Raw genomic sequence first — 13,390 nt, 5'->3', positions numbered from 1 at the left:
ACGGGGACAGCTGATCAACAGGACAGAAAGTTTTCCCTTCTTATCAGCCGGGGTAACTTTGAGCACAACTTGGAAGTACTGGAAGCTGGAAAGGGGAACTTATGTTGAAGAGGAGACCCAAGAAGCCCGACATACCAGTCACCAAGTTCCTGCCATGTCCTGGATGCCTGGCGTTTATGTTGCGTGAGGACCTGCAGCAGCATCATCCAGTTTGTCCTGCAGACAACATGGACAGTCTGGACAACGCAATGATCACCACCAAGGCGGAAACCTGCTGCGCAGGTTTGATCCAGGAGACGTACCTGAGTTCGTAAGGGAGATACGAGACAAAGCTATAAGGGACGTAGTTTGTGGCGACAGAACGTTGGTGGCATATGCCAACTACACCGTAGAAAGCAAAGGAAAAAACGAAAACCACTTGAAGCCAATAAAAACCAGAGTGACCAAACTAGCCAAAGTTCTCCTAGATGTACGGACAGGAAGAGTCAGCCAAACCTCACTATGGATGAGCTTTGTGACGCTCGATACTTTGACGACATTGTGCATGTGACAAAGCAACAGCGGATACAGGGAAGGCACTAAGCTGACCCCCACCAACGTTCCTAGTGCCTACGGTGCCAGAACGTGGGAACTGCGTTGGGGAAGTTTGCCATGTACTACTGGGCTTCAGTATGCGAGAAGGAAACACGCGATGCAGAACCGAATCTCCATCTTCAAGAGACTGCTAGAAAACGAATGGGGCGATAAAATGGGGCGCGCCTCACTCGAAACATTGAATTTGAGAAAACAGAACGCAGAGAAACAGCTGCCAACCACCGAAGATATGAAACGGCTACAGAACCACCTTCAGACCAAACTGGCATCCACGATGGAGTCTGTGAGTAGAAAGCCTAGCGTCAAGTCATACAACACCTTGGCGTGCGTAACAGCCGTCAGCCTCATGGTGTTCAACAAACGTAGAGGTGGAGAGTCCATGAAGATTCGTGTCCGTGATTACACTTCAAGAGCGGCGTACACCCAAAACGAGACAGTCGTCAATTCGCTATCAGACTTGGAGAAACAGATCATGGACAAGATGTGCCTGATCAAAACGCGTGGCAAACGTGGAAGGACTGTGCCGGTTCTCATACCACAGATGGAGAAACGGGCGATCGATCTTCTGGTTTCTCTCCGTGAGTCGGTGGGTCTGCGTGATAGTGTACCAGAAGAGGCGCTCCTCTTCTCAAAGGCTCCGGAAGGAAGACTCGTAAACGGGTGGTATCAGCTGAAGAAAGAATGCAGAGATGCTGGTTGCCGAGACATAAACGCCATCACTTCAACAAATATGCGCAAATATCTAGCCACGATCGCCCAGATCATGAACCTATCAGAAAATGAAATGGATCAGATTGCCTCACACCTCGGACACGATATAACCGTTCACAGAAAATATTATCGCCTACCGGACAGCACAGTAGAACTCGCGAAAATAGCGAAACTTCTACTGTCTACCGAAGAAACGCTTGGAGCCAATCTCGACGATGATGCTGAAGGTCAGTACCATTTACCATTCAGAATACGTAATTTGTCTGAATAACGCATAAATAGCTTGTTGGTAATTACCGGTTGTTCTTATTTATTAATTTTACCATTCTCAGGAAATACATGTAATTGTAAACGCTAAAGCAAGCACAATTGAGCTGGATGTCACCGTGTTTTTCGGGTCGGCCCCATACATGTCCGCTTTAATTATTGTCGTTCTGTGCTTCAAAACAGATGTGCACCGCATGTCAAATCCTAGCATGTACACCAGCATGCGTGGCCTTGTCCACTACACCCGCGCAGCCCGTGGAATGAAAAGTGAAATTTAAGTGAGGGCCCATTTTCGACGCGACGATTTTCGACCCGAGGCATCAAGTGCTGCGGCTTGTTTATTCAGAAGCTGTTCTTATCTCCGTAACTGTAACACATCTGATTTACATACAATAGTTGCGGCCCAGTAACACTGTCCGCAGTTCGTAAGGTATCGAGATATTTATCCTTAGTACTTTCTGTTGTGTACTTTCGGTTGTGTTTGCTCTGTCACACTGCCACCAGCGGTCCTCGTGTGCCCTATCACTGTGTTGGGTCATAGTGTTTTGTCTGTGTGGCCGCCAGGAGCGTCAAATGCAGTCGGCGCTACGGCTGGCCGTGTCAGCGACCCACCTGCTCGGCCACGGCCAACAGGCAGCCGGCTCCGACGTCAAGTAGGCGCTACGGTTCCTGACGCCAGCAGGAGCACTTGACCAGCAGCTCACCGCCACCGCACAGGACCTGGCACAGCTCGGCACAGGTACACGATCTTATTGATCTGATGCTTCATAACGCTTGTCATAGTTTGTTTTCACCTTCGTGACCTTTACTTAAGGTAAATACTTAAGGTTAATACTATACTGATAAGTGCACTGATTGTTTATGTGTCCCTATTAAATTAGATCATGAAATGAGAAACTTTTACTGTTCGTGTGAATCGTGATCGTTCACTCTGATCCAGCACGGCAGACCAAAGTGTTCGTGTAATCGTCAAGTTCACTAATAATTGCGTATCTGATCGAATCGTTTCATTAACCGGAGGACCAAAAGAGTTCTTTGGTGAATGTCTATTTCTTGAATATTCACCACACAATGCACGTTAATCGTATCGTACGACGCCGGCGCCGTTGCGCCGGCGGAGCCGCGTCGCCGTCGTCGTCGCGTCGCGAACTGCCGAGCCGGCCGGCGTCGGGCCGGTCATCGCACACATGTGCCCCAGATGACCACGCGGGCCCCAGTACACCACGTGGGCGGCGAGGCTCGGCTGAGCCCGCCGATCGCTGCCGTCTCCTCCACGGCACAGTACGTTTTCTCTCAAACATGGCCGGCCCGAATTTTCGCCTCGCTCGCGGAAATTCTAAACGTAAGAGAGAAAACATTAGCGAAACAACAAACAGCTGCTCGCAGGCAGTGTCTCTGTCTGTATCGTACAGCAATAAACGACCACTAAAGCTAAGACTGTAAACTACGTCGGCTGCGCCGCGCGTCGGTCCCGATCTAAGGCTGCTACACTCTAAGGCTGTAAACTTCTAACTCGTACAAGACCAACCGGCTAAATGAGCCAGGAGCGACACTGCGACAGTGTGAACGCTGGCGACTGTCGGACGGCTCACAGCTGTTGGCTAATGGCTAAACACCAAACACAAATGACCGGCGCACAGAATGAACGACTCATTCTCGCACACGCACACGTTAACACCGCGAATGGCGGACGCAGTAAACACTAATAGATGGCCAGACTCCGACACTACTCGCCGGCGGCACAGAGGGGTCGTAAACGACTCACCTCAGTCGTCTCACACGCGCACATTACCACTCTGAGTCCATTTACTGTCCGTCACCGTCGCGCTCGAGACGGCAGAGACCAGAGACCGACCGCCTATTCCGAATTTCCGACCAGTGGCGGTGGCCACTAACACTTTGACCACCTGCACTCGGCTGTCGGCGCCAGGGAACACGGTCACCACTCGCTCCAATAGCCAGTGCCCGCGAGGCAGGTTGTCCTTTGTCACCAGCGCTAATTCGTCGAGCTGCACGTCTGCCGGGTCTGCGCGTCACTTCACCCGTGTGGTGAGCGTCCGGAGGTGCGGCCCGGGGCCGGCTTGCCCACTTGGAAGGCTGTAGGTCACTCGTCGGCGTCGGCGCTGGCTGGGCTGACCGTTTCCGGCACGGCATGCAGGCAGGTGTGTACCGCTCCGCAGCGGCCCTGCCACTGATGACCCAGAATTGGTGCCGCAGGTGAGTCAAAACGTGCTCTGCGCCAGAATGGGAGAGCTTCTTGTGTCGATCGGTGACTATCAGCCGAGTGATGTCTCCGCGTGCAGGTAGAATCACCCGGTGCTTGACCTTGAAGTCTAGCTGAGCGTGGCGCAGCTGGCCCCCGACTCTTAGAAGGCCGCTCGAGTCCAGGAAGGGGTTAAGCCGGTGCAGCTGGCTGTTCGGGGGAAGCCGCCTTCCGTGCTGGAGAGCGGCGATATCATCGCCGAAATGCTCGGCCTGTGTGCTGAGCAGCCAGACGCGCTCAGCTTCTCTCAGCTCTTCAGCAGTCAGCGGTCCCGTCCGCCGATCAGCTGCTGCCCGGCTGCGGCTGTTGTAAGCGAACCTGCGCACCCACGCTGTCACACGCAGCAGCCTGAGCCACGATGAGAACCGGCTGGGGTTTATGGCCGGCTCAGCTCCCCTGATGACGCAGGCTGGTGCTCTCATTTCGGCCGTTTCCTCGTCTCTCGGGCGCTCTGTCGGGCGGGGCGGCGCGGCGGGCCGGTCCTGAGGACGGCGCGACAGGACGGCGCGACCTTGGCCCCACTCTTCGCCCGGTGCCACCTCAGCCACCGAGCAGCCTCGGCTGCCTATGTTCGATGAGTTCAGTGACCCTGGCACGTTTTGCCATCGAGTCACTTCCGAAGCGTCCTGGGTTTCCTCGCTGACACGGATATGGTGCACGTCCTTGTTGACTGGCAGGTTCTGGTACGGCGCGCGGCCGGTGACCGTCCAGCCGAGCAGTGTTCTCACGGCGCACGGCGCACCCGGTGGTCCGTCGATCACCTCACGTGCCACGATCAGTTCTATGACGTCAGCGCCCAGAAGTACTTCTACTGGACCTCGAGTCGCACTCGGCAGATCCAGGTCAGCGAGATGAGGCCATTTGCCCTTCTCCCGTGACCAGTCCATGGCGTGATTTGACACACTCAGCGTCGGCGTCGTTTGGGCGTTCCGTATTTCGTGACGTGTGCCACCGCTGCTGACAGGCTCGATCACGAAGGACACACGGCATGATCTGAGTTTCACTTCCGTTTATGGTACTCAGGACCGAACTGTCAATGGGTCCAGAGATGCCGAGACGGTCGCTCAGGCCTTCGGTCACCAGCGTTACCTGGCTCCCGAGGTCGAGAAGCGCGTGGGTCGTGCAGCGCCCAGCAGGACCATGCACCGTTATCGGCAGTGTCTGCAGCAGCACCTTACAGGGTGGCTCGACCACCGCAGTGCCGACATGTTTCACTGGTGACGGCGCGCTGCCGGCAGCACTGCGCCGTGGAAACACACGGCCTCCGTTGTGCAGAAGCGTGTGGTGACGTTTTCCACAGTTCTCGTGTCCACAGTTTGTACCGGACGGGCACGCGGCGCTGATGTGACCTCGCGCGAGACAATTGAAGCAGAGTCCGTTACAACCGGCAACCTCTGCTCTCTCGCTCGCTGTCAGCTGTAGGAACCTGTCACAGCGCTCTACGACGTGTGTCCCCTGACAGAATACACATGCGTCCTCACTCGCGACCGGCGCTGCCTTTATTGCACTAATTTTCTGTTTTACGACCTCTCGGGGCGCGGCCGGCGCTAGCGCAGTCGCGTAAACACGCCGCTGCCGGCTCTCCCCACTGTTGACCTCGGCCTTGGATTGCTGGTGGCCCGTCAGGGTCAGGGACGCACGCCCAGCAGCCACGTAGCCGCGCAGCCAGCTGTCCAGGTCGGGGAGCGTGGGCGGACGAGTCCGTTGTGCACAGAGTGCTCGCCCCATTTCAAAGCCAGCGCAGCAGGAAGCTTGGAGATCACGGCTGTTACATTGGTGGCAGCCGAGATGTCCGCGTCGTAGTGAAGGCACTGTAGCACACGAACCGCGGTGCGAAGGTCACGTGACAGCTCTGTCACAGCCGACATATCACCATCTTTCACCGGCCGCGAATCGAGCAGTTTTTTCATCGTCGCGTGAATGACCCGTGCAGGGTCACCGAACTCCTCCTCTAGCTCACGCATAGCCTCACCGTACAGAGAAGAGTCGCACAACATACCGCGCACTGATTCCTTGGCCGGCCCGGTGAGATGAGCCTGGAGATAGGTCAGGCGCTCGACGTCAGTCAGGTCGTCTCGATCGTGCACTAGAGCCCTGAACAGCGCGATCCATCTCGGCCATTCCAGAGCGGAGCCGCTGAACTTATCCAGGGTCACTCGAGGCAGCTGTGGAGTCGTTTGCTGTCTCACGGGCTGTAGCGGACGTCGTGCTTCCTGCTGGTGACGGTCGTCGTATGGCTGCGCGCTCACCAGTTGTCCGTACTGGGAGGACTGCTCCACCCAGTCCCGGGTGCGTGAGGACCTGTCACCCGGCTGCAGCGGCTCACGCAGCTGGGCGGCTGGCTCACTTGGAGCTGCGGCAGCAGGCCGAGCTAGAGCCTGACGGTCGACGGCAGATGGCTGGTGATCATACTCCTCCTCCTCGAGCAGCTCCAGCTCCAGCTGACGGCGTTCCGCTTCGTCGGCGAGCTGTTGAGCTTCGAGAGCTGCCCGCTGTCGTGCCAGTTCCGCCTCTTACCGCGCCCGCTCCGCCTGCGTCTCCGCCTCCTGCCGTGCCCGCTCCGCCTGCGTCTCCGCCTCGCGACGCGCCCGCTCCGCCTGCGTCTCCGCCTCTTGCCGTGCCAGCTCCACCTTTGCTGCGGCCGCTCGCTGGCCCTGCTCCGCTGCGAGTTTGCTCAGCGCGGCTCGGCGGCGGGCTGCGCTGATGGTGGACGACGCTGCGCTGCCGAAGGTCTCGCTGCGGGTATGGCATGTCCGCGAGCTGCGCGTAGATTTCGCGTCACACTGTGCGACCGCCCTTGCGTCCGACCTGGCGTTCGATTTCGCGTCGGATTTTGCGTCTGACATCACTCCTTCACTGCACTCGCGTCCGGACTGTACGTCCATTCACTCACTAGTTCACATACATCCGGCCCGGAGGACCAAAATGTTCGTGTGAATCGTGATCGTTCACTCTGATCCAGCACGGCAGACCAAAGTGTTCGTGTAATCGTCGAGTTCACTAATAATTGCGTATCTGATCGAATCGTTTCATTAACTGGAGGACCAAAAGAGTTCTTTGGTGAATGTCTATTTCTTGAATATTCACCACACAATGCACGTTAATCGTATCGTACGACGCCGTCGCCGTTGCGCCGGCGGAGCCGCGTCGCCGTCGTCGTCGCGTCGCGAACTGCCGAGCCGGCCGGCGGCGGCCGGCCCGGCGCGTCGGGCCGGTCATCGCACACATGTGCCCCAGATGACCACGCGGGCCCCAGTACACCACGTGGGCGGCGAGGCTCGGCTGAGCCCGCCGATCGCTGCCGTCTCCTCCACGGCACAGTACGTTTTCTCTCGAACATTTACCAAAAATACAGTCAAAGAACTTCACGAAAAGTAAATTCAGCTTGCCTAAAACGCAATGTTTTTAGATGACCTAGGTTGTACAGACACACAAACCCACAGACATACAAACACATATCAGTGACCTTGACCTAACTTGACCTGAAATGGCCTCAGCCAGCCAAAACCTAGTCGGATAGTGTAACAAAGAGGTTCTTGCTGGCTTGGCACCACAATACGTCAGCGTCATCGGTATATGATAAGCAGCGCACTTGATATCCAACGGTGACCCCAAACAGCAACATTTTTTGTTTGACCTGACCTGGAAGGTCACTGACTGACCTGAGAAGGTAAAACTGTGTATCATTGGATTCGTCTCTTCCCAAAAAAATCTTTTTAGTCTTTACCGCGAAGCTCTATCTCCAGCAGGAACGAAATGGCGCGGGGGTGGCAACCCCCCCCCCCCCCATGTGCGTTCTAGGATGGGAAAGTGGCATGTGCGGGCGAGGGTTAAATTGCGTAGTTGAATTCACATGCTGAACGAACTTCATCATCGGAACTTGTAGATCGTATAACAAAATGTGACCCGGGTTGCAATGTACAGTACATTCTAGGTATGTCAAGGCGTTAGTGTGACTGGTTAGTCAATCTGGTTGTGAATTTATCGTTGGTGGGTCCAGTGAATAATTATCAGCTTGTTTACTTTGTGTCTCTTGTTCTGGTGTAATTGCCTGCATTATCTCTAAGTCATTCGTTCCATAGATATTTTATCTACATGAAGATGCCCATCCAATGTCGAAACACTTTATTTTCTGCCGTCTGACTGCTTTACACTCGTGATCGATGGTATCAGCATTCTCCTTGGTAGAAAACGAGTAAAATGAGATGTTCAAAGGTCATCGACCATCACTGTCGTCAAAATATTTCAGTAAAGTCGTACCCTATTTCGTTTTCGGAAACCTCCTTCGGGGAAATAAATCCAAAGTAAAGCTAAATTTGTCAGTTAAAAGTCGTGAAATCAAGCTCGCACGATGTTTCAGCTCACATTCCCTAACTTGAATTCCTCCAATGAAACGGCAGGATAATAAGCGTCAGGGCATCTCTATGTATATAAGACCTCTATGATCCGTTCTACATGAATGGAAAGATGTGTTCTGGAACAAACGTTGATATTATATCTCTTGATTCACAGGCATGCACATTGACCCAGCAGTGGTGCAAGAATGCGAATGGCAAGCTCTGCACTGATTCCTCCGTTTTTAGCATTAGTGTTTCGCGTAACTTTCCGTTAAACGGACGGGGCCGCCGCCGGCCCCGGCCGCCGCCGTGCGAGTCGGCCGCCGCGCCGCTACGGACGACTGGCACACGCCACAAGTGTGATGGATTTTCGGCCAACGCGGCGACACCGGCGTAGCGTTCAATTGGCCGCGCTGCCCTGACGCTCCGGTGACGGACAGGTGGACCGAGGGCGCCGCCCGCCCATCCCTCCGGACCAGGCCAGGCCGGCCGATCTGAGGGAGGTAGGGAGGAGCCGCGTGGCTGGCCGAATGGACGGCCGCGCCGGGCCATTGTCACTGATTGTTGGCCATTGTCACTGATTGTTCATTGCCGCACCGAGGTCCGGCGATGTCACCGGAATGCCGCCACTGGTTTGAGTTTCCGCGAAACCGGCTTGCCCAGAGATGTTTGTCACTGGCATTGCTATGTGCTATTTGTGATGTTCATATATACCATTCCCGTTACGGAGTACATATCTTGTTTTGAACGTTAAGTTCCGATATACGAACTGGCCGTCTGAAAAAGAGCCGCACGTGCACGATGCTTGTAGATATTCCTGACGACCACGAACCGACCACGAATCAGAACTGCGCCTCTCGTAATGGGAGTGCGAGTAGTTGTTGCGAGTTAGAGCTCCTTGGCGAGTGGCTGACTCTGAACTGACTGACTAAACACCGGTTAGCTGTTTCACCAGCAGTCCCAGTGGAGGGAAGTAGGCCCAGGCGAGCAGGGTGTCGCAGCGTAAGTCCGACGATGGCGGCGCAGTAGTCGAATGGCGTCCACATTTAGCCGACGAAGGCTGCGCTGAGCGCCATACCCGCCTCACCTTATCTCCGAGTCACGTGTTCATGACTGACACGGGCAACCATACGGCCCGTCGTTGCCCACGCGCACCCCAGACGGGGCCGCCAGTCGCGGCCCCGGACACGTCAGTCCCCAGATCTGCAGTGATGTCGCCCGGCTCTGACGATGGCGCACAGCCGCCGTGTCCGCGGTCTCCGTCGCCGCCGCGGTATGCGGCGCTGGGCGGCGACTCGTACATGTCGCGGTCTCGCCATTGGGGGCCGAACGATTCGCGGCTCCCGCCGACCCCGCCGGCGACGAGTTTCCTCCGGCGAGTCCTGCGCCGTCTGGCGTGGTCGACGCTGCCCGGGAGGTTCCTGGCTGGCAAGCTGCTGCTGTGTCTACCGACGCACAGAGGTCAGTAGCTCCGGTGCCGGCCCTGCAGTGCTCTGAGAGAGCGTCGAGACCGCCTAACCGATTCTGTCCCTAATTAAGGTCTTTGTAAATATGTGTTCATCGTGCATCGTTTGTGATGTGAGCCGCGTGATCAGCTGCTAACTGATAATTTTTACTGCGATTTTGCTGTGGTCGTTGCTGGCGAATTGTTTAGTAATGTCGTGGCAAGCTGGTTGGGGACGCCCGTCTGGCTGTTCTGTTGACGGAACGCGCCGATCGACATGGCATGCAGCCATCCAGCGCCTCAAATCGGCGAATCTGTCCAGCGTGGTCTCAATGGAGTGCTGAGCGGTGCTAAAGGACATGGTTATTTTCATGCGTTCTGTTCACAGTTTTGTCGTGGCTGTGCTGTCCGCGGCCGTGCTCCACGGTTGCGACGTCTGCGGCCAAGCTGCCCGCTGCTGAGCTCCGCGGCCGAGCTGCCAGCGGCCGTGCTCTGCGGCCGTGCTCTGCGGTCGTGCTCTGCGGCCGTGCTTCCCGTGGCTGGGCCCTCCGTGGTCCCGTGATCGTGGCCGCGGCGAGGGTGCCGCGACCTGCGCGATGCCGTGCGCTGCAGTGATGGCGCCGCGCACTGTGCAGTGATTTTGCCGAGCGCTGCGTACGCGGTGGGTGCCGCGCGCCGCGCTGTTGAGCGTGCCGTATTCGGACGGTGGCTGCCGCGCGCAGCGTGGTGATTGCTGCGCTCTGCCATGAGTGCCGCTCACTGCCGTGGCCTGAGTGCCGCGCTCGGACGGAGTGCCACGCGCCGTTGTGTTGCGTCGCCTTCTGCCTTTTGATATGTGCTATCTCCGAATTTAATGTTGCTTGTTGCCGATGTTCGCTTCTTTTCGTTAAGAGGGTCGGGTATAGTCGGTCGATTTATTCGCACCGTTTGATTTCGTACCGGCTTCTCTTCTGTTTCTTATTGTTTTCTGCGATGTCACTTGTCCGATTTTATATCTGATTAATTCACGTCACTTAAGTATTTATTTTATATTGTCATAATAACTTACGGCGCTGTTCCTTTATTTTCTGTTTAGTTGCAGCCCTAGTACCTTAATTTCCGATGTCTCTTCGGTTTGTTGTCGCTCGCATGTTCAGAGAGTCCTGGTTGGCCGGCGCGAGCGGCGGTTGTGGAATACAAGCTCGTCTGTGAAGGTTGTGTGTCGGAGCCGGGTTGGCGAGGCGGGACCCGTCTACATTTCAAACACCATTGCATTTCTCTCATCAAGACGCGTCGAATGATGAATAATGTGACCTCAAACATAGGCGCGGGAACCGGGGAGGGGGCAGTAGGGGCAGCTTGCCCCCCCCCCCAACTCTGGGGCCGTGGGGCCGTGTATCTTATGGTCAGGGCGCGTGTTTGAATTTATTTTCGGGGGTTGGGTCACTTAACTTGACCTGGTGACCTGACCTTTGATGACCTGGAGCTAAAATTTTCAAAGCCTGTACGGAAAAGACGTATAATAAGCTGTACCAAACCGTTTTTGAGATGTCAGCGAAAACCTGGGGGGGGGGGCGTGAAAACGCCGAGCGGGTTAATGAACCAGTAAGACGCCTTTCGGGGCGATACGCGAGCGAGCAAAAGGATGAGCCCTGCAAGTGCGAAACTGAGTGGGGGTATTTCCAACTGACTTTTGCACGGCACCCTGCCAACCGGTCGCTATCGGTGTATCAAATCTGAGCACAATCGGTCCAGCCGTTCCTGAGATCTGGAAGCGGCACCCTCCACGTGCGCACGTGTAGTACACTTCAACGTTGGTCGTTGACGCATTGAAATACATTGCCAAGTTGCTCATAGGTACTCAGAATTTTCCGCCATTCTACGAAAGCTTGCTTCGCTCGCTCCGCTGGCTCGCTTGTAATAAAGCACGTAAAAAATATGTCAACTTAAAGTGCAATTTAAAAACAAAAATGTACGTCCACCTATGCACTACATTTCAAAGCAAAAAAAAAATGTCCACTTATACCGTTATCTCAAGACAAAAAAAAATATGTCCACCTAAAAGTACAGTCCACCGAAACGCTTTTTTGCACCCAAATTCGACCGGCTACCACATCAAAACTAACCGGCATAGGACAGCGGCCAGTTGATATTTTCTTGCTACCTACCTGACGTGTGCTGCCATCTAAAAGTCATCCTCCCAGCATGCGTAGTTTTCAAGTCCACCGAAAGACGAAATACGCTAAAGTCCACCCATCCCGGAATTTGGAATATGTGTGTTTTCACGACGGTTTAAGCTGGCGAGTGGTGAATGCACTAAACTTGACCAAATCTATCCAAATTCTTCTTCCAATGTATAATCGAAAATACTCCCTGATAGTTTGATAGATCAGGTGTAGGTGTAAGCAGCTGGTTCAAACTAGGCAGACAAAAAAACATGCATCCGATCAGTGGCGGATCCAGAGGGGGGAGGCAAAATGGACATTTGCCCCCCCCCCAAACGGCATAATTTTAACATTACGCCTATGAACGATGCATGGAAAGAATCGATAAATTGTTATGGTTTGCCCCCCAAAAACTCTGAGCTGGATCCGCCTCTGTATCCGATTGACCTCTGTGGTAGCTATTCCTCCCCGCTGCACAAAGCACAGCACCCCCCCCCCTGACCCCCCCCCCCCCCTGCACCTATAACCAGACTGCGGTCGAGTGGCTCGGGCCGGGGAGAGGGGTCTATCGGGAGATGGGAGCCGATAGTGGCCGGCTACTGCATGACACGGTCTGACTCGGTGAGCCCCCCCCCCCCCCCCCTCCGGACCGGCCGGGGGCGGTCGGAGCCAATTTTAGGGCACACTGACTCCTATAGTGGGAGTGGCTGCAGCTTCCTCTACCTTCAGGCGATGTTCCGTTCAAAGGCGATGATGTCAGCAATACCACACCACATTCACTGGTTCATCGTTACAGCTTTCCGATATTTAGGCCTCGCCTTCTTATTAGTGCCACTGCCACGCAACATCAAGCCAACGCAATGGTCACTCTGATACGATGTAAATTCGTTCACCGTGCCATGAGTAAATTCGTTGGCTCTGATTCTATGTGAATTCACTCGCCACTCTACGAGCCAGCTCTCAGGGACTGTGAGCGCGAGCAGCTTCATCAGCTCTGCAGGGCGTATGGACCGTCAGCATAGTGAACTGGTGTGTTTATTCACATCCGATATCAGACAACACTAAAGCAAATATTCTAAATAGCCAGACGTTTCGGCCTCAGGGTGCCTTCGTCAGTAACAGTAGGTATTGATTACTATTGCATTAACCTTCCAGGCGGTGGGGGGGCCTTTTTTGCCCCCTCCCCCTTTAGTTTTTTTTTTCTTCAAATTATCTCCAGAACCGCTGCGCCGATCGTCACCAAACTTTCAGTACCCTCCCGGGAGTAGCTAGCGCACATGGTGACCATTTTTTTTCCAAAGGCTATGATAGGTTGGCCGCAAATGACGTCAGAGTGACGTCATTTCTGCCATTTTCGACCCAAAAAAAAGGTTTCGCGGGAAGAGCTGTCAGGCCTATAGCTTTGAAGATACAGAAAAATGTTCAGACATAAAAGGGGTAGAATCACTAGTGCGACTAAACTGCTTTCTTCAAATTTTGAGATTTTGAATTTTGACCCCGAAAAACCCTTTTTTAATTTAATAGCCAAAAAAATCCAAAACGTTTCACGATTTCCGAAAAAATGGGAACGTGTGTAAAAGCCCTTACCGACTTCTATTCACATACCAAATTTTAGATCGATATCTTATTT

The 13,390-nt window shown here is 54.5% G+C and overlaps 1 protein-coding gene across 2 annotated transcripts; it reads left to right on the top strand.

Annotated features, from left to right (window-relative positions):
• The first annotated feature begins 696 nt into the window (after nucleotides 1-696).
• Nucleotides 697-10,808, top strand: LOC122374320. 2 transcript variants are annotated; one of them, XR_006255193.1, is made up of 4 exons: nucleotides 697-1,532; nucleotides 2,137-2,311; nucleotides 8,348-9,633; nucleotides 10,005-10,808. XR_006255193.1 is itself a non-coding variant. In XM_043352990.1 (3 exons), exons 1-2 carry the CDS (start codon nucleotides 749-751, stop codon nucleotides 2,262-2,264), a joined length of 912 nt encoding a protein of 303 aa, XP_043208925.1. In that variant the 5' UTR covers nucleotides 697-748; the 3' UTR covers nucleotides 2,265-2,311; nucleotides 8,348-10,808. The 2 variants fall into 2 exon arrangements, 1 of the variants encoding a protein (XP_043208925.1); XM_043352990.1 differs by having other exon boundaries at nucleotides 8,348-10,808.
• The last annotated feature ends 2,582 nt before the right edge of the window (nucleotides 10,809-13,390 follow it).

This window comes from Amphibalanus amphitrite, unplaced genomic scaffold (genome assembly GCF_019059575.1).
Source record: "Amphibalanus amphitrite isolate SeventyFive unplaced genomic scaffold, NRLGWU_Aamphi_draft 001638F_arrow, whole genome shotgun sequence".
Lineage (NCBI taxonomy): Eukaryota > Metazoa > Arthropoda > Thecostraca > Balanomorpha > Balanidae > Amphibalanus > Amphibalanus amphitrite.
This window is presented reverse-complemented; position numbering and strand designations above follow the sequence as displayed.